This window comes from Sander vitreus, chromosome 11 (genome assembly GCF_031162955.1).
Source record: "Sander vitreus isolate 19-12246 chromosome 11, sanVit1, whole genome shotgun sequence".
In the NCBI taxonomy this organism is placed as follows: domain Eukaryota; kingdom Metazoa; phylum Chordata; class Actinopteri; order Perciformes; family Percidae; genus Sander; species Sander vitreus.
In genome coordinates, this window is record NC_135865.1 from 11,928,916 (window position 1) to 11,955,493 (window position 26,578).

At 40.9% G+C, this 26,578-nt stretch overlaps 1 protein-coding gene across 4 annotated transcripts; it reads left to right on the top strand.

Moving 5' to 3' along the window:
• Positions 1–1,283: 1,283 nt before the first annotated feature.
• Positions 1,284–25,989, top strand: znf148 (zinc finger protein 148). 4 transcript variants are annotated; one of them, XM_078261640.1, is made up of 7 exons: positions 1,284–1,425; positions 18,663–19,030; positions 19,957–20,082; positions 20,225–20,348; positions 20,512–20,595; positions 20,696–20,814; positions 21,118–25,989. In XM_078261640.1, exons 1-7 carry the CDS (start codon positions 1,299–1,301, stop codon positions 22,753–22,755), a joined length of 2,586 nt encoding a protein of 861 aa, XP_078117766.1. In that variant the 5' UTR covers positions 1,284–1,298; the 3' UTR covers positions 22,756–25,989. The 4 variants fall into 4 exon arrangements, with proteins under 4 accessions (XP_078117766.1, XP_078117767.1, XP_078117768.1 ...); XM_078261641.1 differs by having other exon boundaries at positions 18,663–18,970; XM_078261642.1 differs by lacking the exon at positions 1,284–1,425 and adding an exon at positions 16,367–16,461.
• Positions 25,990–26,578: the final 589 nt, after the last annotated feature.

A 26,578-nucleotide genomic window follows, 5' to 3' on the forward strand; every position in this document is an offset into this window, starting at 1 on the left:
TCATGTGTTGTCATGTGTGAAAAAGAGGAGGGCATCAGTTACACCAATGTTTCTGGTAAAACTGGGAAGTATAGGAGAGAGTACACTTTTTTTGTTGTTGCAATAATTAAAAAACGGGGGGGGGCTGCAATAGTTAATTGGTCAGTATTGGACATTTTACTTGTTTTCCTACATTTATTTGACAGCTGGCGTTTTTAGCTGCTTTATCCAAAAAGATTTTACATGCACAACACTTTCCATGTTTGAGCCAGTGAGCCAGTTCCAGTGTGCATACACCAAAAATAATGTTATTATTTAAACCTGTGCTTTTCCTGCTTTGCCAAGTTAAAATGTCTGCTGTGAAAAGGGTCTATTAAAATTCAGAGGTGTTCATAGGCAGATTTCTTCCGTACTTTGTACAGAGCCAGGCTAGTTGTTTCTCCTTGCCTCCAGCCTTTATGCTAAGCTAAGCTAATCACCTGCTGGCTCCAGCTACATATTTACCATACAGACATGAGAGTGCTATTGATCTTTTCATCTAACAAAGATGATGAGATGATGAGTACTTCCACTTGTTTACAGGAAGTCAAGATTATTTGTATAGGCCAGTACATACAGGGTCTCAGAGGGAGATATTTGCCCCCCAACAACATGGGTATCCAACCCAGCCCCAGCCCTCTATGAAGACAGAAAGGGAAATACTCCAACAAAAACAAACTAACACTTAGATCAAAAGTAAGAGAAAAAATAGAAGAAACCTCAGGAGAGGCAATTCAGAGAGCGATCCCCTCTCCACAAATGGTCGGATGTGCACTGTAGGAGCCGAGGGTAGGATGAGGCAGTGGACTGTGCGTAGACAGATTTGGTAATTGTCGTGTCGCCTCAGCTACAGCCGCCACAGGCTTTCCGTGGGGAGACAAGCCAAAGGCCAGCTTGTAAACATGAAAGTGAAACCTGCGATTTCTGCTTGTGTTTACAGTGGGCAACTTCACACAGCATATAACAACATCCTGGATTCACATCCGGTCTGGGACTCATGTCCCTCTTTTTGACTTGACTACAAAAGTAGTTTCACTTTGCCAGAACCTCCTCCAAAGAGAGCTGAAGGAGGGTCTGACTACTAAAAACATGCTCTGGTTTTATGGCATTTCTTTAAACCAATCAGAATTGTCATGGGCGGTGCTAAACTCCGCACAGACCCGCTGTAAAAAATTGGTGTGAGAGACAACTCAGATTGGACAGATAGTCTAGCTAGCTGTCTCAATTTACCATGCAGAGATCTGAGGAGCAGTCAACCATAGTCCTCATGAATCCACAGAATGTATTTAAAATATTCCAACACAAAGAAAGCGGAAGGAAACGGAAAATACACGCATCCAGCGGAATTTCCAGCAGCACCTGAGCAATCCCGGAAGTGGAACGCGAAGGATATAGACTACCCCAAAAGTAATAAATTACACTTTTATTTTTGGGACTCGGTAAAAGTAACTCAGGAAGTAAGCATGCAAGAGTTGTACATGTCATTTTGTTTAGATTGCTTGTATGTGATAATGTGCTACTATGAGGTTCTGATGAATAAATCTGAGGGTTTTTTTTAGCCGTTATAATAGCTGCACTTCTTGAAAACCCATTGAGGGTTTCTTTTACCTATAATGTAATGTTACTGTGAGCTTCACACAGCTTTACAGAACTCATCAATATGTAACTTCCTTCCACTTGAACACACTATTCCTTGAATTGTATGGTCTTTGCTTCCAATTTTCAGGCTCAACTCCAACACTTGAATTACATTTGACGGAAAGAATAGACCGTGCAGGTGCATAATCATGCGTCCTTTTATATATAAATAGCCCCTGGTTTAAAATCAAATCAAAGACAAAGGCATTTCATAAATACTATAGATAGTTCCAAATTCAATATGGTCTAGTTCAATTGTTTGTGGATGCTTTTTAGTTATAAATATATATTTCCATGTGCCTGTAGATGCAATTCTTGTGCAGAAATTTCAGTATTTTGCATGCAAGTTTTGTGTGCTATTAATTCATCATGTTGGGACATTGTGTGTGTGCGTGCGTGTGTGCGTGCATATGTTTATCAAATAGATCCTAACACTGTTTCTCCTTACTGTCTTTAGGGAGTAGATGCCTTTCCATTAGTAGATGTAGAATGAGGAGCAGTGGGAGGGATATTTGCTTGCACCAATTAAGTATGTCATTAACTCCATGCAACACTCTCACACACACGCACAGTATTTAACACATTTAACAGTCTGTGAGTCAGTGTGTGTGCCTCTGTTTCTGTCTGAAACCTGTTGTGAGTGAGAAAGGACTGTGAGGAGTCTCTCTCGTTCTTGCTCTCTCACTTTCTGTCCCTTACTTCAGGGCTATGTGCACACAGAGAGACTTTAAGGTGGTGTGTGTGACTGTGTGTAACACATACATACAGTCACACATTTTGTTTTGGGTGTGTGATTGTGTCAGAGAAAATTTAATCTGAATGGGATGCCGCCCCCGATTATGTGTGGTGTATGTGTGACAGTAAGATCATTAAAGCATTTAATACAAAGTCTCCACTAATATAATAATAATAACTAGAGAATGCAATTTCTGAAGAAATTGCGGTGTGAATGTTAAAATGCGGAGCATGTTAAAATGTATCGGACGGTCTGAAATGTTTTGCACGATCTTTCGCTGTACGTTTTGTTGGTAAATGAGTCACGCACACGTCTTGTCTTCATATCAAAAACAAGGAAATGACCAACCCGTTCTCACTCCCGATTAGTCATTGGCTCTCAGAGTGCACGTGGGACTGCTGTGATTAGTTGAAGTCGCGAGAAACTTCGGGTTATTGGTGAAATGTGCAGAAAAGTTGCGGTGATTGGTCAAAATTGCGAGTCGCACCAAATTCCACCAAAAATCACCAGATTGGTTGAATTCAACCAATCACCGCAAAATCCTGGAGGGACTGAATAATACCTAGATTGTTTGAAAGGTGTGGCATGTTTTAATTGTTTTTAGTTGAAAAAGTGGGAATGGGTTTAATAAGTATAAATATCATTGAAAAGTATAATATGAATAATGTCTTTAATATGTGGAATATCTTGTTTTTGAAAAAGGCTGAATGTCTTTTGAAAAGTTGAATAATACCCAGAATGTTTGAAAGATGTGGAATATAATGATTAAATATTTAATAATCAAGAACAATTTAAACCATGTTATAACCAAGTTAACTTATTTTACAAATGCACACACATTCTAAAAATATTCAGTGTCAACTGCACCAACATAATTTCTATTATCCATACGATTATTACCATACTTTAGATGACAGAGCCTTCAGTGCAGTTCAGTACACACACCAGTGTTAATTTCGTTGACGAAGACTATGACGAAAAATATTCGCCAACGAACCTTTTTCACGGACGAAAACTAAATAAAACCTAAATAAAAAGTCAGATATGATGATGAAGACTGTGACGAAATATAACGAATATAACGAATGGAGAAGAGATCCAATCAGAGCGAATCTTTGAGGGTAGGTTGATTTATGCGGAAGCAGCAGAGCCATTTTAAAAAGCTAAACAAACACAGCAGCAGTTACACAGGAGGACGAGTTTGCAGAACTTTGCACAGTTTCGAGGATGTTTTCACAACAGGAAGGTTGTTTACATTATACTTAGTTGTGTTTAGTTGCACAGTCTTAGTTACACAGCTTTTGCTGATTTCAGTTGACTTCGCTCGTTAGCAACACGCTAACGTTTTGCAGTGCACCCGGTCCGAGGGCAATGACATGTCTCATGAACAACAGAAATGTCAGAGCTAGGTCTAGGATGAACCGTTAAATCTGTGTCTGTATTGCATATTCAAACCTTAATACCATTCCATAACAGACTGATGGATACTTCCAATGACCAGAAATTCTGGAGAAACATTTAGTCAACTAAGTCCACTGTAGATTTAGTCGACTAAAATCTGCTAATATTTGGTCTACTAAAACTAGACTAAGACTAAAACTCTTATGATATTTAGTCGACTAAAACTAGAGTAAGACTAAAAGATTTCAGATGACTAAAATAAGACTAAAACTAAATGGTGTGTTATTCAAAAGACTAAGACTAAATCAGAATTTGCTGTCAAAATTAACACTGACACACACACACACACACACACACACACTCACTCACTCACTCTCACACACACACACACACACACACACACAAACAGTCACACATAGTCACTTCACAGCAACAGGTCAACATGTCAGATCAGATCACATGACCAACTGCAGTTACAGGTTACCATGACGACTCCTGTTTCAGAGAGTTCTTCAAAAAATGTGAATGGAAATTAAAAGTTGTATAAAACTCAGTTAATGAAAGATTAACCATAATCCTAAGGAATAATTTACCATTAGTATAGCAGAGGAAGGAGGAGGAGACGAGTAGGAGAGGAACAGAGGAAGGGAGGAAGAGGAGTTACACACACACACACCAACAGACAAAAACACAGGAAGAGAGGAAGAGGAGAAGAAAGGAGAGGAGTAGAGAAAGAAAAGAGGAAGAGGGGAGGATAAAGGAGAAGAGGTGTTTTAGTAAGCTAACATGATGTGATGATGGACTAACTGACCAACTGACTGACTCTGATAACTGCCCTCAGGCCTCAACACCAGCAGCTGTTCTCACAGAGACTAGGAACAGTAACTTCACAGCATTGGTCAACATGTTAGGGATCAGGTCACATAACCAACTGCAGTTAAAGGTTTCTATGATGACTCTTGTCTCAGAGAGGCCTTCTCACAGAAACGAAGCTCTGACGCACCTTTGATAGTCCTGCTCTTAGCTCAAAAACCCTAACTCCTATCTCTTAATTTTTAATACTGTGAGAGACATAACACCCTGCTGATCATCCTGTCCAAGAATGGTGTGTGTTGTGTAAGACGTGAGGACAGCAGCTGTCTGAATAGGGCCTGTTTCTCTTTTCCTCCTGGTATTTCTGGTAGGATTTAGTACAGGAGGCAGTGCGGCAGTTGGTGGACATGGCTTCACTTGGAAGCTCACTGTGCCTTGTGTGAAAGTTACATTGCCTCCCTGAGCACATTGTTAGAAAGGGCACAAGATTTCCTACATTTTGATGTAAAAGTAATGTATGAAGAGTTAAAACTGTGGATGGTATAGCAAGGTAAAGAAAATGTAGCTTCTGCCTCTTTCCACTCTGTCAATTGGGCCCTGCCCTATGAGTCCGAACATTCCATCCCATACACACTAATGTAAAAATGGCAGAAAGACATTAGTTTTAAGTCTCAAAGAAGACTGATTATTTTAAAAAGTACTAATGGGATTTGAAAGCTGAATACCAACGCTGAATGTATGAAAGATGGGGAACGTTTTAAAGTTTGAATGGAGTTTCTCTGTGAATGTATGAATGAGTAGCTAGCAGTTGAAAATGTATGAAAATGTGTCAACTTTGAACATTCTGTCCATCCGCTTTAATGGGGAAAAATTGTTGCTAAACGTTGAATATATCGGAAATTATAAATGTTAAGAATATTAAAAATAGTAGCACAACATTCTGAATCAAGCCGAACGATTTTATGTTTGAATGTAGTTTCTATGTTAAAAAATGTGGAAGGAGTTAAGGTGCAAAAATCTGACGGAATAAATAAATAAATATTAGTTATAAATTACTTAATTTATATAGCGCTTTTCAAGGACTCAAAGTCGCTTTAATATTACCTTCATCCACCTTAAATCACAGCAGATGAGGGCTGGACCAGTATGGGTTATTGGGTGGCAAACAACACTTTTGGCTAGATTTAGCTATTTAAAGGTGAGTTTAATAAGGGGGGATAACATAATTGCATGAAGGATGATAAAAATGTCTCATTATAATTAATACAAGTTACAGTTTTCCCATAGGAAACCAGTGCAGATGATAAATATATAATCACCCCATCACATCTGTTTTATGATAAGTGGTTGATACAGACAGGACCAGATGTTAAATAAAGACAACAGTAATAATCCATCAGTATAGCTCTAGATTCAAGTCCTGGTTTGCTAATGTTTACCAGTATTGATTGAACTGTCCACCTGGCCAGAAGGACGGCGGTTGTGTTTTATGTCTAATGTGGTGTTTCCCTCCCAGTCTGCGCTGAAATGCTAATAATGTATGCTGTTTGGGCTGGAGGGAGTCCATTACGTTGACTGTATCACATCTTTGTCCATCAAGGGACACACACTGGGGGAATGTCGACAAAAAAGTAAGGAAGGAAGAGCGAGTGAGAGGGGGAGAGGCCTGCGCGCATATTCTGGGAAAAGTGTGTGTGTGTGTGTGTATTGAAACACAGCAGACACGTGTCACCTCAGCTCCTGTGCCGTCAAGCTAAACTGACATAAACAGCCCCAGGCGGCCCTATCAGAGATGGACTTTACATAACGGTTGAGTCACACACAATCTATTTTTATGGCTTTAAGGTGTGTGTGTGTGTGTGTGTGTGTGTGTGTGTGTGTGTGTGTGTGTGTGTGTGTGTGTGTGTGTGTGTGTGTGTGTGTGTGTGTGTGTGTGTGTGTGTGTGTGTGTGTGTGTGTGTGTGTGTGTTCCAGTGCTTCAATCTTTCTGAGAGCAGATTTGAGTGTTAGACCTTTAGAATGAGGGCATTTTTGTGACGTCATCCTGACCAAGCTTCACTCCTTTAAAGCACCATTTCAGAACTCAGACTTGGTTTTGAGGTTAAGGTTAGAATAAGAATCAGGTAAATGGAGGCTGGGGGGTGTAGGGCTTTTTTAAGTGGTTTTGGGGAACTGTTTTCCTTTATGAGAGTACATTCGAGAGCTGATAGGAAAGGAGAGGAGAGAGACAAAGGGGATGTGCAACAGGATGCCCCAGGCATGTAGTGCTGATGGTAATGAATAAGTCAGGGTCAGAAAAGGTGTCAAAAATCAGTTATGTGAAGTAGAAAAAGGAGGCACAGAATAAAAGCAGTTGATGTCTGCCCAAAATTCTTTTATTTGGATCCCCATTAGCTGCTAAAAATGTAGCAGCTACTCTTCCTGGGGTCCACAGAGAATACCTGTCCTCTGTCTCTTTACTTGTTAGGGTGAGTAAATGTTAGTAAGTAGTATAGGCCAGGGATTTTTGAGGTTGACACCATAATCAATATTTTAAAAGTTTACATGTAATGAGAATTACATTTTACTTTATTTGAAAAATACACTTTCTTGTGGATAAACTAATGGCGATACTGTTTCTAAACTAAACTAAATTCAGATGATTTATCATTTGGACTCCAGTAAGTAGTGAGCACTAAGGAGTTAATACCTCCACCGAGGCTGAACTATCTAAATTTGTTATGTTAATGATAGAAAATGTTTAGAAATTGTAATCTGCTTCTGGATATGCATTAGAATATAAACAGTTATGGAACAACTATACTTGCCCCAGTGCAGTAGCTCATGTGAAAAGGTAAAAATGCCCTATATCACGAGGGCCTTGTTAAAATCCCTGGACCTGTATTTGTTCCAAATAGTACTCACGTCTTCCTTGGCTTATGGCCTAACTTTTTGCAAGATATCCCGCTCACTAACAAACAAACAAACAAACATATCCACAAGCTAATAATGTTTTTAACAGAGCCTAACATTTATGGATGTAAATTTAATTAATTAGCCTAAATGCAATTCACTTCAATGAGCACACAGCTATGAGGTTAGGATTAGAGTCTAGGAGAATGAATGTAGTCACTGGAGGGTCTTCGAAACAGAGAAACACACAAAAACTGAACTCAAAAATGACACACCATCCTTAAATTATTGTCCTACTTCACTTTGCACAATATTTAAACTTGTTTTAAACATCTTTCAAACATTTTAAATATCAAATAAATACCATATATAAGATAAAAACTGCTAATGTTTGTGATAGTATTTTAACAGTCTAATATATGTCATTTTTATGTCTAAATTACCCATTACATTATCCAAATCACACAAAGGACAGGGTTACTAAATTCCATCTTGAATAATGTCAAATATGAGAGTGTATTTGATCTGGATTATTATGGGTGTTACCTGGTGAAAAGCAAAATTCCTCAGGATAATGCGGCCTACTGGGAGTCCAATGAATATTTCAACATTGCTTACATGTAACTATTATTTAACACTGTGTAAATAGCACATGTTTAATACAGTATGGGGACAATGCTTTAACTCAACGAGCCATGTTCAAGTCCCTGTACCATGAAATATCCACTCATACTGGAGTGTCCTTGAGCAAGACACTGACCCTGACTTCTCACCTCCAAGCAAGAAAAAAGCTTACATAGATCCAGAAACTTTATTGCTAATGTAGGAAAGAAACTTTAATTCTAAATACTGCAACTTTTAGGTTACATTTCCAGATTTTTAGTAAATCAATAAGGTTTTGTGTGAAAAGTGTGATATTTTCATTTATTTAGTAGCTAGACGTCGTTGTATATTTGATTATGGACCGACTAATGATGGAGGTCTACAGCATTTGTAGCTCAATTATCAGTTTGCTAAATATTATTTTTAGCTGTTCAACTCTTGATGAACAAATGTTGAAAATGGAAATATGTAAAAGAAAAGCATTATTGAATGTGTTTTTTTTTTAACCATCAGATGTTGATGCAGCTTCTGCTCTGTGGCCTGAAACGCCACATCTCAGTAACCCAAATAGAAAATCCTGACCTTTACAGTCACATGTATAGTTTGATGATGGGAAACCTCTCTGATTATATTTATGAAGGCAGTATAGGACTTTATCAGCTTGGGGGTCTAAGTGCTGCGTGTCCATCCATTAAAAATTATTGGTGATAACGAATAGCTGATGGCAACACACACTCACACACAGACACACACACAAACACACACTTTGTTATAGTTTATGAACATTATGAGGCCAGAATACAATAACAAATCCCCTCTCCACTGCCTCAGGCTTCAATAATTTACTTTTATCCCTCCATATGTCGTAACTTCAATCTCAACTGAACTTGAATCTATCAATGTGTATTAACATTCAAGCATTCTGAAAGAAACCTTTCAGTCTATGCCTGCCTGCCTCACACCCAGCATCACAGATGATATCACTATGTTGTATATGTAGGATACACTGCGTATCACACGTATGAGTTATGACAAAAAAGATAACATAAGAAAACCAGAAAAAAAATGTACTTCATACGGCAGTAAAAGTTGGATAAAATTAAGGTAAAATCTTTTCATTGGCATTTTGACAGTCCTTAATGATTAGAATTATTGTTTAATTAAGTTTTTAGGTCACACATAAACTATTACCTCTGCCATTACAAAGTTAGTAGGCTACACTGCAATATTACAGTTTACACATGTATTTAATGAAGGAAAATATTTTCAATAAATTTGAGTGAATTTCAGTAATGCACATGTACGCATGCAAAGGCACACACACACACACACACACACACACACACACACACACACACACCTACCTACCTCTCTCCCATACTGAGTCCCTCTGAGCCTTCCCTGCTCCACTTTTTTTTTTCATCCGTCATTCTGGAGCATGTCAGTGTTTAACCCCCTCCCACGCTGACACACACACACACACACACACGCACAAATACACCTTTTTCCCTTCTTTCCACCTTAACACAAACTGCCGGACAAACACACAGCCAATCCAGGGCACAAGTTTAAACAGACAGACACCAACAGTTGAAGCAGTTGTGTGCGTGTTGAGGGGTGATACAGAATGGTTGTATATCTACTCATGGCTGACAGGAATCATTTTGTAGTTTGGTCAAAGAGGGCTTCTGCCATCCCACCAGTTTAGCAGGCTGCTTGGTTCCATCCTCACTGCATCCAGCATTTAGGCTGCTTATGGATTTTTAACTACAGTGTGCAGCACACGTAGTTCAAAATAAGAAGGTTTAAAACTTTTAAGCCTAAACCTGTACTTTCTCGTTAAGTGAGGGGATATGCTCAGCTGTTTAAATCCTCAGGGGTGTTTAAGGTAGAAAATAGTGACGTAAAAAAAGGTGGCTAAACTGTGAGCTGCAGTCAGAGAATATCATTCAGCAATCAGGGACTGACTAACCCTTTCCCCCAGTAAAAAGGCCATCCTTGTGTTACATCAATATGTGTAAGATAAATATTATTAAGATTCACAGGAACCTAAAAAAGATGAGCAAACTCTTTTGTGCAAATAATTCATAGATAAATGTAAGAGTGTTGGTAGGCATCCTCATATTCCTGCTTAACTGTCCTAAAAACCTTTTTAAAAGCAACATGTCCTTGGTGTGTCCTTCACATTATCCACTAGAATGAGTACAATTTGTTAATTTTCCTGGTTCTGAGTTGCTGTAAATTAAAACAAAATGTTTTGAGACCCAGGTGAAAACTGGCATCATATCATATCTTACATGTTTAATAGCTTTATGGACCATGTGACAGCATGTAGGCATTTGGAGCCAACGTGCCTGAAATATTGAGAAGTCCTTCATTAAGCGTGACCAATAGATGCTGTGTGTGTGTGTGTGTGTGTGTGTGTGTGTGTGTGTGTGTGTGTGTGTGTGTGTGTGTAAAAGTAAATGTAAGAGCATCTTCCTAAACTAAGATTGGACATGGCATGTTGAACAAGCTCATGTCATGGGGAATATAAATGCGCTATGCGTAAAAGCATTAGCTGCGTATTCATGATAAAGAGTCAAAACACGGCACAAAACAGATTAGGAATACAACGCACAGGAGCCAATAGAGCTAATCCTGTTATCTCGTTTGATGTAAAATTCCAATGTGGAAGCAACCTCAGAGACCAAGATGAACTGAACATGAACTCTGCTGCAGCGGCTATAGGCTATTGGCAACCTCATGTAAACATTGTTGTTCTTGACCTTAAGGGACACCCACGCCGTTTACCGCAATGTCACCGGCGGTCTTCGTGCTCCATTAATTGAGAGCCCGCACACGCGCGCCCGCACCGTTCTCCGTTTTTCACCAGTTCGATATCCTCCTGATGACATTGTATCACCTTTGAGTATTCACTGTCAGTTACAATCCCGGGTCTGTAATACATAAGCCGGCACTGATAGATGATCGCTGTCAAGTTGAACATAAAGGAATTTGGGGCTTCGGGATACCGGGTGCCGGTCGAGACGCACTTCGGTCATCACCTGCCTTATAACCAGAGCGCATTTAACATTACGCACGACAGGAAAGCGCGCGTGTACACACACTCATACACAGAAATATGCATCCACAGATGACATAGAAACAGGCATACACATCAAGAAAGACAAGACAAAAAGAAGACAGCAGACTTACGGGATGACCCTGGGCTCTGCGGGCTCCGCTGTGCGCCCCATTGTGAAATTCCTGTTATTCCCGTTGAATCCTCAAATGCCGTGGTCGCAGTCCACGTCTCTGCAAATGTACCAAAGGATCACATAGAGGATGAGGAGTATGGCGAAGATGAAGAGCGCTACTAGGATGGCCTTGGTCACCGGAGAGATGAACGACTGCATGTCAGGAGCAGAGCCGGGCTGAGCGGCGTGGGGCTCCGCGTCCGTCTGTCCTCAGTCTGTTATCTTTCTCGCTCTCCACCTCTCCTCTCCGTCGCTCCGATAGCAACTGTTGAGGACGGAGCCCGGGGCTTTGCCGTGCACGAACACACACATGTAGAGCCTGACGCACATCCACACGCACTCCGCGACGCGAATTTCTACTGGCGATCCAGGCGCGCAACGCGTGGGGGGATTTCCCTTGCTAGAAGCGGCGCAGGATTGGGTTGTCTGTCCCCAGATCCAGTCTCTCTGGCTTCCTGTCGCACATCAGAAGAGACAGAATGATAACAGCCGCAGTTCGTTCAAAGAAGGTAGCACTATAAAAACCCGATGAAATTTAGCAGGTGGATGTTTAGATTAAACCCAGCAGAGACGTTTCTAGGACACAGCATGGAGAAGTTGTGCGTGAGCTTCTGACGGCAAACAGGTTGATTAGTATTCCTCACAGGGGTGTGAGTGTGTGTGTGTGTGTGTGTGTGTGTGTGTGTGTGTAAGTGTGTGTGTGTGTGTGTGTGTGTGTGTGTGTGTGTGTGATGGCACTGAATGACAGACTATCATTTTATCAGGACCCTCAACATCCCTTTTGCGGCAAAGCTGTTAGTCGAAGGATTAATAGATGGATCCAAATGGTTTTTGCATTAAACCCACTTCCACTTGAGCCGCTCTTCCTTGCTAATTTAGACGTAGGCCTACATAGCCTATGTGTAAAAAAAAAAACAAAACACAATAATCCCATGAAAGATGGTCTACAAATGTCAGAAACTGTTGTCAAGTCATAGTAATAATGCAGGATATAAACTAGGCCGATTAGGCTAAATATGACAAGGTGACAATTTGATAGGCTAAAGTTTTTTTTTGAAGGGGCATCTGCTTTGAGGAACATATAGGCTAGGCTTACCAAACCTATAGTGGCCCTTTTGTAAGTTACCATGCAGATCCACCTCGCCGTGTGACATTTCTGTCTATGGGTGACGTCAAGCGACTTCAACGTGCCCGCAAAGCCTCCCGGGAAGGCGGCGCTGCATTTGAAAAAATGCTGCGCGTCAAAATTTGCCCATCTTTATGCAAATTAATCCATTGAACGCAACGCGACTATCCAATAGAAGTAGAGCACAGGGGAGAGTGGGAGAAGTCTCTTGCGGGTCCTTTGTTCTAGACGTCCCACTACAAAAATGCTTAGGAAACTTTAGTTCCGAGTAGCAAAAATGGACACGACACCACGCTTCAGTCATGTCGCAAAAGTGGATCCGCAGCGTTAGCCTTGGCAGGGGTGGCAGGTAATGTAGACTTAGGTAGGTTTAAGCAGCAGTTTCCAGCACCCTAGTGTTAAGGTTTTTTTTAATATAGCGCCACCTACTGTACCGGAGGCTGCATTTTCAGGACCGCACTTCCAGGATTCAAGTTTTTCAATTCAACGCCACCTACCAAATTGGATGACCACAAACGATTGAACGGTTCATTCTACCCAAAAGCTACTTTCTGTCCAAATATTAAGTTTAAAAAGGGTTTTCCATCCAGATACTACTTTGTCTTGCAATTTAACTTGGTTGCTAAGAGTTCCATGTTGGACGATTTCTGTAATTAGCACAGTAACTAATTAAATAAAGATGTTCAAGCTCGCATGTGCAGCTCGCGGATAGTGAGTAGATGTTTGCTGTATGTGACAAAAAATGTTGTCGCCTAAAAAACACGTGACATCGCTTAGAGCACCTTTAATACTTGACTTTTCCTGACACTTCAATATTGGAACCCACATTATGAAGTAGGTAGCTCCAGCAGGGGACCCCAAACTTCCCTTTCCTGAGCCACATTAACCAGCTCCGACTGGGGTATCCCGAGGCATTCCCAGGCCAGGTTGGAGATATAATCCCTCCACCTAGTGCTGGGTCTTCCCCGAGGCCTCCTCCCAGCTGGACGTGCCTGGAACACCTCCTTAAAGAGGCGCCCAGGGGGCATCCTTACCAGATGCCCAAACCACCTTAACTGGCTCCTTTCAACGCAAAGGAGCAGTGGCTCACGGATGACTGAGCTTCTCACCCTATCTCTGAGGGAGACGCCAGCCACCCTCCTAAGGAAACCCATTTCGGCCGCTTGTACCCTGGATCTCTTTCGTTCGTAGGTGAGGGTAGGAACGAAAATTAACCGGTAGATCGAGAGCTTTGCCTTCTGGCTCAGCTCTCTTTTCGTCACAACGGTGTGATAAATTGAATGTAATACCGCCACCGCTGCGCCGATACTCCAACCAATCTCCCGCTCCATTGTCCCCTCACTCGTGAACAAGACCCCAAGGAATCTGAACTCCTTCACTTTGGGTAAGGACTCATTCCCTACCTGGAGTAGGCACTCCATTGGTTTCCTGCTGAGAACCATGGCCTCAGATTTAGAGGTGCTGATCCTGATCCCAGCTGCTTCACACTCGGCTGCGAACCGATCCAGTGAGTGCTGAAGATCACAGGCCGATGATGCCATCAGGACCACATCATCTGCAAAGAGCAGCGATGAGATCCCCAGCCCACCAAACTGCAACCCCTCCCCACCCTGACTACGCCTCGATATCCTGTCCATAAATATTACAAACAGGATTGGTGACAAAGCACAGCCCTGGCGGAGGCCAACCCTCATCTGAATCAAGTCTGACTTACTGCCGAGAACTCGGACACAGCTCTCGCTTTGGTCATACAGAGATTGGATGGCCCTGAGAAGGGACCCCCTCACCCCATATTCCCGCAGCACCTCCCACAGTATCTCCCGGGGGACCCGGTCATACACCTTCTCCAGATCCACAAAGCACATGTAGACCGGATGGGCATACTCCCAGGCTCCCTCCAGGATCCTTGCAAGAGGGAAGAGCTGGTCCGTTGTTCCAGGACAGAATCTGCATTGTTCCTCTTCAACCTGAGGTTCGACTATTGGCCAAACCCTCCTTTCCAGCACCTTGGAGTAGACTTTACCAGGGAGGCTGAGAAGTGTGATACCCCTGTAATTGGCACACACCCTCTGGTCCCCCTTTTTAAACAGGGGAACCGCCACCCCCGGTCTGCCACTCCTTAGGCCCAGCGCCTCACATCCTGGGCAACTCCGCAGCTAGCATTCCATTGACTGCCGTTCATTTTGACGTCACTTTGACAGCGAATAACTTTACATCTGAAGCGTTTAAAGACTTTTTTTGTCCATTGTTTATTTCTAAAGAAACACGACAATGTATAAAAGGCTCCATTACCTTGTATCTGACGTTATGGCTCCGTAGTAGACGTTTTTGTAAAAATACGCTAACGATTGTGTCATAACCACGCGACTTACTTTCGCATAGTAGAGGAATTACCGTACAGTACAGGAGAAGCTCGCAGGCAGTTTCGACTTACATTAGCTGTTTAAGTTTAATTACTAATGTTAACTAGCATTATAGTTAGCAATAATTAGCCTGTGCCTATGTTATCTCCTTACATATACCTACGCTCTCCATCTCTGCAAGATTCAGAATGATTGGGATTTCTCTTGGCACAGCTACCAGAAGACTTACAACTTTCAGACAGGTTGCTCATGTCACATTTACATCGTCTCTCTCAGTTTGAGGCTGCGCAGTAACGCTCAGCGCTCACCGGAAAAGTGCTTCTAATATCCTTCACTGGTCTCCGTCCAGAGCAACAGGATCTGTTGGTCCATTATATGCTGTCTATGATAAGAATTCTAGCCGTTTCTCAAAGTCTAGGATCCTTCCTTGGAAGTTGTGGTCCTCCAAAGTACAATCTGCAGCATGGATATATTAAGAAAACAGGGAAATCACACATTATTTGTTGACTTTGAATGCTGCCACACTGCCCAGAAGCCATCAATCCCCACCCAGGTCTGGGTCATGGTTACACCAATACATGTAGATAAACCTAAACACTAAATCAACCCCACTCCACTAAAACCCAGGAAACATAAATGCACACCCAAACATTACCAGAACATCATTAAAACATACTTCGATGAAGACAGGAACCGTTGAGAACACAGTCCCATGGTCATGAGCCTTTGCAGTGCTTCAGCGCAGAGTACAACGGCGTCCTGTTGGCCGTTACAGTATTGTGCACACAACTACGCTAAAGTTAACGCATACAAATCCCTGTGTATTCCCTGTATTAGCCTACTGCTTGCTGTGACCACCTTTTCCACCTTTAGCGTTTATTTACGTCTTTTGAATGCGCCTCTGAGGCACTGTGGCCACTCTGTGCTCGTCTGTTTGGTTTGGTTGTCATGGTAAAGTTGTCATATCCTAGTAAGCGGCAACGAGCGCGTCCTCAGAGCGGTTTTACCAGGGATCAGGGCTACCCGAATCTACCTCCCTCACACATTAGCCTACCCAAATCTCCACTTCACCCGCCGCCTATGAGCCTAGGCCTACATAATCACTATCACCCAGCATAGTTGTTTAACTATTGTAGACCTTATCCGGAAATTCAAACACCCCATAGCTATAGACTGAATGAGACTGATGTTTCATGTAGCCTCTAACCCATTAGGGCCGTGCTTAATTTCGGCATGGATTCTATCAGATGACCACAAATCATATATAGCCACACAGGCTATTAATAGAATTCATTATCTCTGCCTAACCATACGTTGATAACCTATAGCCTACATATTAGCCTAGGCCTATTTAAAAAATCAACACAAAATCTCATATTTAAAAAATGACCTTAAGACACTATTATTAAATATAATTTATAGAAGTAGCCAAACTGAAGCATGAGGTAACATTATCATCAGCAGTGATCAGGCGCCCATTGTCCCAACCAATCGTAACCACTAGATGGCGACAAATAGATTTTTTTAAAGTCTTGAAATGTGATGGTGTATTTGATTATTCGGCACACCATCATTACACTGTAGGCTTGCATAACAATCATGACAGCTAAACGGGTTTAAGACGTACAGCAGGTAAGATGAAAGTGCAGCTTTAATAGTTGACATATAAAGTGTGCGCTACTGAGACGCATGTTGTTTGTCTCAGTTAGCTTTACTAGCAGGCAATAACATTGGGGCCTATTGAGCAGAGTGGCTGAGGAAGCTTGAGGCGATAGCGCCAAAGCGAACAAGCCCTGCTGACAAGTTTGGTGAAATGTACAAACGAAAGTTGTTTTTTGTGCCATGTATATCCTTTGATGTGAGCTAAAATGTATTGTAGAATACTGCACGTCTAATGGTATGAGGATGCGACGTCTTTACAGCATTACAGACCAATGTTTGCAGCAACTTGCTAGCAGCTAGCTAACTAGCTTCAAACAGGCCGTAGAGATTTTTCAAGTCGGTGCAAGGGAAATGGAACTTCCGGTCACAGCCATCAAAGTAAAGCATTTAGTGATGCACTTATTTCGCCTCATCCAAAATGATTCTTCAGTTCTGACTGACTAGTGGGGAGTTCCGGATATTTAGCTAACCTCTGTTGGTTTGTGTCACCTATGGGTCGTAAGTCACATGAGGGTCATTGAGTCACATGGGAGTCTGGAACTCCCCACTGAGAGGCGAAACATCTTCAAGAATTTCTCACAAGTCTAGTTGCCTTTGCTTATCGCATATAATTACAATGACCTGGATGACTAAGAACCTTCACAGACATACGGACTATATTGTTGTTTCGAGAAAAAAACATTCGTAATGGTTTCAAATTAACCTAAAAGTTACCCAAAACAATTGCCAATGAGAGTGGTTTGTGCTTAACTCTTCATTTATATGGTTGTTTGTGGCACAGTTATAGAGGCAGCATTCGTATGTTTCTATGAACAATTTGTATTAATAGTTACAATGTATTGTCTATTCGGTTTGTCCTCCTAGCCAGTGTGCTCATGTGTAACGTTAGTGGTGAACGAGCTTTAATTTTGAAGGCGCATTCGCCTCTTTTCCTGCGTCTCTCCAGGACTTGTTGTAAATGTGATGTAGCAGCCTTGACAAGCGCGGCTAGCTCGCTGGCTAGCAAGATACTTAACCCACTTAACCTAAGTGACACAGTGAGTGTGTTTACATATGGGAATAAGTGGTTGTTGGTGTGTGTTTAAACCGTGACAGATGCTTTCCTGCTAGGGTCAGTCTATATTAGCTACTTAGCCAAAACTGTTATCAAACGGTCCACAAATGCTACGTTAGCTAGCGTTAACGTTACCGTTTTAAGACCAAGTGATTGCTAGTTAACTAGCTAATTCGGTCTTGTTGAAGTGTAACGTTAACGTCAAGTAAGGGAAACACAAGTGTAGCTAATGTTGCAGCTGGAAATGCATAGCTGGTTTTCTAACTATTTCGGTTCTGGAAATATCAAGTTGTCAACGTAGACTGACATTTATCCGTATTTGAAAAAAAACATTTAAACAAAAAAAAAAACTGTGCTTGGCTTATGAGTAAAGTAGAATAATCTACAAAAAGCAGAATGTTACTTAAATACATTCTCATCTTTCCGAGCTTTTTCACGGTGCTTGCTATCACTTTACACTGTAAAGTGCATATTGTAAGATAAGATCACAGTAACAACAGCTGACCCAGTTACAAAGTTGACACATTACTGAGAAGAAGCATTGTACGTGCAATATCTGTGGGACTGAGTGGGATCATATGTCTAAATGTTTTGTAAGGTTGTAAATCATATTCTTAGAGCTACAACCCTATATGTTCAACTAGTTAATGAAACCTACTGGGACTAGAATATAAATCATATTTATAGCAACAGAGCCCCTGAGACCACCTACATGGTTGGGGAAACTCATGCCAACCAGGCTAGAGCAGCTAGTGTTGTTGACTTGTTGTTCTTGCTGGGGTTCAGTACCAACATGGTGCCAGGAATTGGGGGGGAAAAGTTACCTTTGCACAATAAAATAATAAGTAACCATCGCAATTTTAAAAAGGTCAGTTATTGGCTTATGGGTAACTTGAAATTGTAAACTTACCACCTTAGTTAAATCTTAGTCACTTTGACTCCTGCCACTTTGTTATATTCTCATTAAGAATCACATTGGAAATGTTTTGGATTTTTTTTTTTTTTATCCTTGTTTTTGTTGTGTGATTTCACATCCTCTTCTTAATGAATGAATGTATGTTTTATATTTAGCTTGCCAACATTGTCCATTCATCTCTCTATTTCTTTCTTTTTACAGACTCAAGAACTACTCTATGTAAGATGAACACTGAGGACAAGTTGGAGGGTATCCTGCTGAAGTGCAGCAGTGGAAGAATAGATGGAGGAGGCAGAGTCGGGCTGAGCAGCGGAGGAGGACTGGTGGTGATGACACTGGGGGAACGATCACTGGCAAACCACCCTCTGTTGGCCGAGGACGATAAAGATGAAGATGAGGACCTGACTGGAAGCTCGCTGGTTACTCATGACCTGGTCCCTCCCGAGCAGCTTATGATGCAGGAGGAGATGACAAAGAATGGTAGAGGAGGAGAAGAGGAGGGAGGCGAGGTGGGAGTGCATTTCCCCCTAAAACTCACCAATAAGTTGCCTTGCTTGCTTCATATGCCAGTGAGTTCATGTTGGTTAAGAAGTAGTCCACGTATTGATAAGATTATTTGTGTGGATACTGTACCTATGGTTTCCGTGTCATTATAGATAGTCCTCCTTTCATGTCATCCTATACAATGTTTGTTATGATACATATATGGAAACCACCACAGTGATTACATTTTGTTAAACATTTTAAGGACAGTGATATAAACCATATGACACAAATATCACAAGTAGAAAGCCTGTCACCCCATAGAAAATCATTGAAAATAACCTTAAATTAAGGATAATATATAATGTAATATATATTGTTGTGAGGGATCACCTCCCTCCCCCTTGTGTACCTGGTTTCCACTTAGACAAAAAAAAGTCAGAACCTTCAGAGATAAAGGCATTAGCTGAAATGTTTGTGCTTTATAATATTTTGCATTACAAAGTTATAAATATACAGCACATGTGAATTGAAAAGACTATTTTGTACTGTGAGTGTAAACATCGAGGATAACCTGAACCGATCCACAGGTTCAGGCTTAGGGCTGCTTAATTCCTGTTTATTTTAACTTGGATGTTATATCCATTGTTTTGGCCATTGTTTCTGTCGGTTAGAAAAACATTGTACTCACAAAATCATTTGCTAACGTAATATGGGAGATCTGCGGATGCTTCCAGGCCAGCTGGAAGATGTGATTTCTCAGACTGTCCTAGGTTTTCTAGGTATGCCTCAGCAGGAGGTCATCCTCAGAGGATGCTTGAACTACATCAACTGGCCTCTTAAATTGTGAAGGAGAAGCTGCTAGTGAGTTCCCCTCACATTGGTTAATTATGCTCTGCTTGTCCCTTTGCACCTGCCTGACCCTGATAAGCTGCTGGATGAGTGGGCGGGTGTTAAAGTAGCTCATGCGTCCTGCTAAATGGCTTTCCTGTCTATGGTCCTACTTTTACAGTTGAGCATCAAGCAGGAACTGAAGCTGTCTGAGACACCCGACCAGATAAAGAAGGACAAAAAAGGAGTTAAGGACCTGATGGTATGTCCCAAGAAGAAAAAAAGGAAGCAGCGTTCACCAGCAAAGGTGCAAGTCAATTTTATCTCAGAAATTGAATTTTTGTTTTAATGGCCTGACCTGCATGTGTGTGTGTGTGTGTGAGAGTTTTCCACAATTACTGAAGAGCGAATTAAATACTAATATGTCTTTGTTCCCTTTGCTGTTGTAGATTCTCAACATCAATGATGATGAATCATTGGGCATACAAAACCCCAAGTGTCATGTCTGTGTTCACTGTAATGCTGCATTCAGAACCAACTACCATCTGCAGAGGCATGTCTTCATTCACACTGGTATGAGAATTACCCATTCAAGTTTAAAAAAAAAAGGCCATTATATTAATTTATTGCTTTGAAATTGGTTAACCACAGGATGAAGAGGGGCAATGCTAAATGAATAAGTTGCCTGGAATACGGTTTCTTTATTGTATACTGATGTTTATTATTCAAACTCCAGGTGAGAAGCCATTTCAGTGCAGCCAGTGTGATATGCGCTTCATTCAGAAATATCTTCTCCAGAGACATGAAAAGATCCACACTGGTGAGTAAAGAATGAATGCAATCAGTATGCACTAGGATTTTATTTTGCTTTATTTTAGTCTCAAGTGAGTCTTTTTTTCCCTTGTTTGTCTCTTGTGTAGGTGAAAAGCCTTTTCGCTGTGACGAGTGTGGGATGAGGTTTATCCAGAAATACCACATGGAGAGACACAAGAGGACTCACAGTGGAGAGAAGCCTTACCAATGTGACTACTGTCACCAGGTGAGCTCTGTTATTATTTGCTAGTAAATCAGTGCACGTGGAAACAACAATCAAATTAGGTATTAAAGAAAAAAACCGCATAAAATCTGCCAGACTGCAGAATGCAAACACAGAACGCACAGTGTGAACTGATGGAAATGCTAGCCAAAGTCTCTGTATAGTTAACCCAGTATTCAAATGAGTTGCAAAGTAAAATAAAGACACAACAATGAGATTGTCTGTATTGCCTCACCTAAGGTTAATCACTACACTGTGGCTGTTTACTGGTACAATAAAATACATATTTTTGTCTTCCATACGCAGTACTTCTCCAGAACAGACCGGGTTTTAAAGCACAGGCGAATGTGTCACGAGAACAGAGAGAGAAAGACCAACAAGGCAGCTGGTAAAGTCGGGCCTTTGCATGAAGCAGATTCTTTGGGCCTCCCCTTTCTTGCCAAAGAGTGTTCACTGCCCAAGAAAAAGCGGCAGAAGTGTGCAGACAAGAGTTCAGGCGCTTCCACTGCTGCCCAGACAGATGGGTACACTGTTGCTGTTGTGGAAACGGAAGAGAAGGAGGAGCAGAGACAGAATAAAATTGAAGGTCTACCTCTCTTTGCTGTGTCCTCCAAAGTCAAACATGAGTATGTGATTGCAGACTACTCTGTGGAACTTCCTGAAGAAACGGCTAGCCGACACCAAGAGGGAGAAGTGTCAACAGAAGACACAACGCCTCCCAAACTTGTCCTGAAGAAAGTCCCGAAGAGGAGTCTCAAACAGTCCAGTGAACAAACTCCTCCCTGCCTGTCCACTTTGTCTTCCTTTGAAGAAAATACTAAGGTCACACAGTACACCTTTGAAATTGTAGACAAGCAAGGCCTTTTAGAAGTAGAAAGCAACGCTGATCTCGAGCCCGTTGAAACTCTTCAAGGAGGACCAACGAAGCCGGCAGCCGGGAGCACAAACTACGACGATGCCATGCAGTTTCTCAAAAAGAAACGTTATCTTCAGGCTGCAATGGCCAACAACAGTCGGGATTACGGTCTGAACACGAGCAGCATTTCTTCTCAGCCGTCTGTTACGCAAACTGTGGTGTCAGCCATGATTGAAGAGACTGTCCCTGCCACCATTCTGGAGCCCCAGCCCATCAACACAGATATTAAAGCCACACATGACAAGAGTGTGTTGCCAGATGAGGTTCTTCAGACACTGTTGGACCATTACTCCAACAAAGCCAATGGGCAATCAGACATTTCCTTCAGCGTGGCTGACACAGAGGTGACATCGAGCATATCCATTAATTCCTCCGATGTTTCAGACAGCAGCCCTGTGGAGAGCCTCGGAGCCTCTACTGCCCAGGCTCAGCCAGCTACTGAGAAGGTCAGCCTCTTGCAGGAATACTCCAAGTTTCTCCAGCAAGCACTGGAGAGGACCAGCCAAAACGACAGCTACCTGACCAGCCAGAGCCTCAGCTTGGTCTCCGAAAACCCCACCTTAGCTGGACAACCTCTGTTCTCCACCGAAAAACAGTTCCCTTCCCCCAGCAGGTTCAAATCAGGGATGGGCTCTCCGCTAAGGTCCACTTTAGAGAAACCTCACTTTGGATTACTGGTCGGGGACTCCCAGCACTCCTTTTCATTTTCAGGTGATGAGACCACCCCTCCCTCTGCCGTGTCCCCAGCTGAGGAGGACTTTCTGGAGCAGGTCTCACCCTCCAAAAAGACAGACACTTCACAAGGCATGCTGCAGACCTTTCAAATAAGCTCCTTCGATCAGAACTTCAAAACTCATTTCCAGACCTCAAGATCTGGATCCTCCTCACAGTTTACTGTTGCCAATGGACAATTAAGTCTCAGAGGACACAGCACAGACTTCTCAGAGTTCCCCTTAGTCAGAGTCACTGAGACCAGGTCTCAACTGAACTCCTCCCCTGATGTTACATCCAGTGAAACCTTTGGCTGAACGGAGGGGTAGAGAATTCATTTTCTGTTCATAATTTCAGCGGCACTTTATCTCATGTTTCTTGTTTTGCCAAGACAAGTCCCACTGCAACCATGTGCTCTTTCTCTAAGCATTTTGTTCTAAAACATATTATTGATTTGTTTTTGTTAAGTGCAACCTCATAGAATGGAAATAATGAAAATTGATAAATCGTAATTAGCATTTCCCCTTAAAAAAAAAAACTCATTGTAATTGCGCATGGGTATATTTCTTGCTCAAGAATGTTCATTGAGAGATTAAGCGACCAAAGTGTAATGCTAGAGATGGAGTGAAATATTCTCTCATGCCATTGCCACAGAGTTTTAATGTTTTGTCAATCAGTTTGCCTTGCACAAAAAAAAATGATCAAGTCACTCTTGCTGCTTAATGCAATATTTCCACTTATTAAAACATAGGCCCTATTTATATACGCCTTACTGTTGCTACCTCCCCTTGCTGTTTATCTGGTTATATTTAAGTCCACTCCTAGAACCTTGTTATTCCAGCTGTGTAACTCCTGTTAAATTGTCTACTGACACTGACACCGTGATTAGATCATAACGGATTCTTCACTTTATGTTGAAGTCACTTTACTGTCACCTGAGACGGGTGTGTCCACATGACGTGTAATGAACGCTATACAGGAAAGATGGAACTGATTGTATTCATCTCATATGGAATCTAGTGTATTTTCCATTTACAGATTGGGCCTAGTTTGATTGGTGTGATGGCCAAAAAGAAGACATCATAGTTTGCATTCAAAGAAAATGAATTCATTCATTATTTTATTCCCCTTTGTGCCTCAATTTCTTGGCACAGACTTTTGTGACTCTAGTGCAGATTAGGCAGTGTAATAAATACCCCCCTCCCCCCCACTGGAAAAAAAAGATTTAGGAATCAAAAAGCTGCATTCATGTAATGGTTGCCGGGTCATTGTTATTTTTCCCTCAGCAGTATAAGTGAGTTGTAATGAAATTACTTAAGAATATTGTGCTTAACCTTTGCACAATTTGCACAATTTTTCACTACAGGGAATGTAGTATGTACTTTCAGATTAGGGTTATTTGAAATTACAGATGATGCTTGTTGCTTTCGTCACTTCTAACGTAGCTCTTGGAGCTGCAGTTTTATAGTACTTTGATTGTTGTTCTTGGAAGATGCACAGGTTTTGGGGAAACAACAATGTGATTAGGCCCCCTTGTAATGATTGAAACTCAAAGTTTCATTAAGGCTATATTAGGAAAAGCATTACAAATGGAAATTAATTACTTGGTTTTCCAGTTTTATTAGTTCTGCATCTGTACCTTTCTTTTTTATTTCAGACTTTCCTTTACTCATTCCTGTATAATGTATTTCTGTTTTTTTCTTAGTTAGTCCTCTGATGCTACTAATTCCACTTGCACAATAACAACAAACACATAAGCTATCAACCTATTCAGTCTGTAATACATTGAGATCTGGGAGCTTTATTTAATTTTGCCCATCATATTTTATTATTTTAGCAAGAAATAGCAGAGTTTAATTCTCAAACTATTATCTGTTGGAAGGACACAGCATTTTAATTGTGTGTGTGTGTGTGTGTGTGTGTGTGTGTGTGTGTGTGTGTGTGTGTGTGTGTGTGTACACAGAATCATGTTTCAGATATCTGTAGTTTTGATCATCACCTATTTGCTAGAATTCACTAGTATGTCCAGACCTTGTTGGAAAAAAAATGCGATTGAGTGAGGTCTCATCTGTACTTCATCACACTGTTGATTGTTTTCCATTTGTACATGTATGTGTGATGCGTTAGGTGCTATTGTGTATAACACTGTTTTTATATGCACCATCAAATTAGGTTTGAGAATTGATGTTAAGCTCCCTCTTGTTATAATTCTACGGACAATCAGGGACAGACAGCACCCACATTAATCATCAAATGCTTTATTTTTCCTCATCGAACATTCCCACTAGAATGTACAGAAGATATCCTGCTGTAAATACATTGTATATTTTTATGTTATGAGAAGTACTGTTAGATCTTTGTGTCAATAGGGAGACGAGGCTTGTGCAAGAGACACTTTTTGTCAGCGGAAGGCACATGAATTTGTTTTCCAGCATTTATTACATTCAACAATGAATCCATTTCTCTTGTTGACACGATGCGGCGTTCTGAGGTTTGTATATATCACCACTGTTATCAGAAGAAAATTAACACTTACTGTTTTTGCAGTTTTATTGATGACTGGTTAAAGTGAATTTTGATTATTTTTTTTGTAAGTTAATGCAGTTGATTGTGCATTATGATGGGATTTACTGTAGCTGTTGGTAATGAAAAGCCCTCCACCCCCAGAAAATGTTCATTTGGTTTTAAAGTAATACTCCACCTGAAATTTGTTTTTAGCATTATGCATTTAATCTCAACAGCTGTGGTCAGCTGGAATTCTTGTCGGGTTAAAGTAACTTTTGGGTGGAGTATAACTAAAAAAAAAATAAGTGTTGTGGTTGAAATAATTCACTAGTGACCCATTTCATTGTAGGCAATTATGGAAAGCACAGTGCGGATGAGTTCTTCTGCTTTGGTAAATTGTATCTCATGAATTGTTCATGGAGAAGTTTGAATTCAATTAAGCAATTTAAAATGCAGAACTGATGGATAGTCATGAATTATATCAGCAGTACTATGGTATAGTTTTCCTTTTTAAATAAGTTGTCTGTAACCTGGCCATAAGTGTCCTTGTATAAGCTAGAGAAGAAAAAAAAAAGAAAAAAGTTTTGTGTAAAAAGATCTGAATTATTGAATTTTTTGATAAAAACTATTTTTGAAACGTCATTTATGGCACTGATATGTACAGTATATCATATGCAGTCACTATTGCTACCCTCATGTATCTCTGTAAGTCGTTTGTGTCAAGATCTTTCAATTGCCGATGGGAATCTACTTTGACTTTGGCATTTTCATACTTTTAAAAAAAGTTGACGAGGAAGCCCTACTGCTTCACTGTAAGGTTGATCTTAAGTTAGACAGGAAGGTTTATTTGCATGGTCTCTAACTTGTTGGGTCGAGTGAACTTGTTTTATGAATAATGTGCAGCTTTAATTGTAGCTGATTAATTTCAGTCAAGTAACCCATATGATTAGATTTTTGCAATATATTATGATTTGTAAACAATCTGATTACATTGTTGTTTTGATTGTTGTGTGTCATGTCCCTTATAAATAAAATAATTCACAGTATTTTACCTTGAATTGTTTTTGATATGCAAAGGCCATTCAGTTGCTAGTGCCGTTCACGATGCCATTTACTATTTATACTTGGGCTGGGGTCCAGTTTGAGTGACAGAAGTCCATTTCTTGGTCAGATGAGTTTATGGGGGTCCTTAGCAAAAAATGGGGGAAAGTGTAGGGCTGCAACAAGCAATTATTTTTATTAACAATTTATCTTTTTTTTTTTTCCTCTGGGAAATGTCTGAAGTGTCAGGTAATTGGAAAGACTTCATCACAATCTCCCAGAGTACAGCATGAAGTCTTTAAATGTCAAACCCAAAGATATTCTTCTTTACACTGATATAAAATATAGAAAAAGAGAAAAGCAAATCCTTACAGAGGAGAAGGTGGAGATAGAGAATTGTTGGTGCAGTAAAATCCCCAGCTTTGCTGCCTGTTAAATCCAATGACATTATTCTAATCACTTTGCAGATATATTCTCTGATGTGTAATCCTAAAAAATATACACAGCTATTTGTGACTATACACTGGCAGAAATAGCCAGAAACATCCTAATGTAGGCCTGGCTACAATCAGCCTCATGGCCCAAAAACTGTCT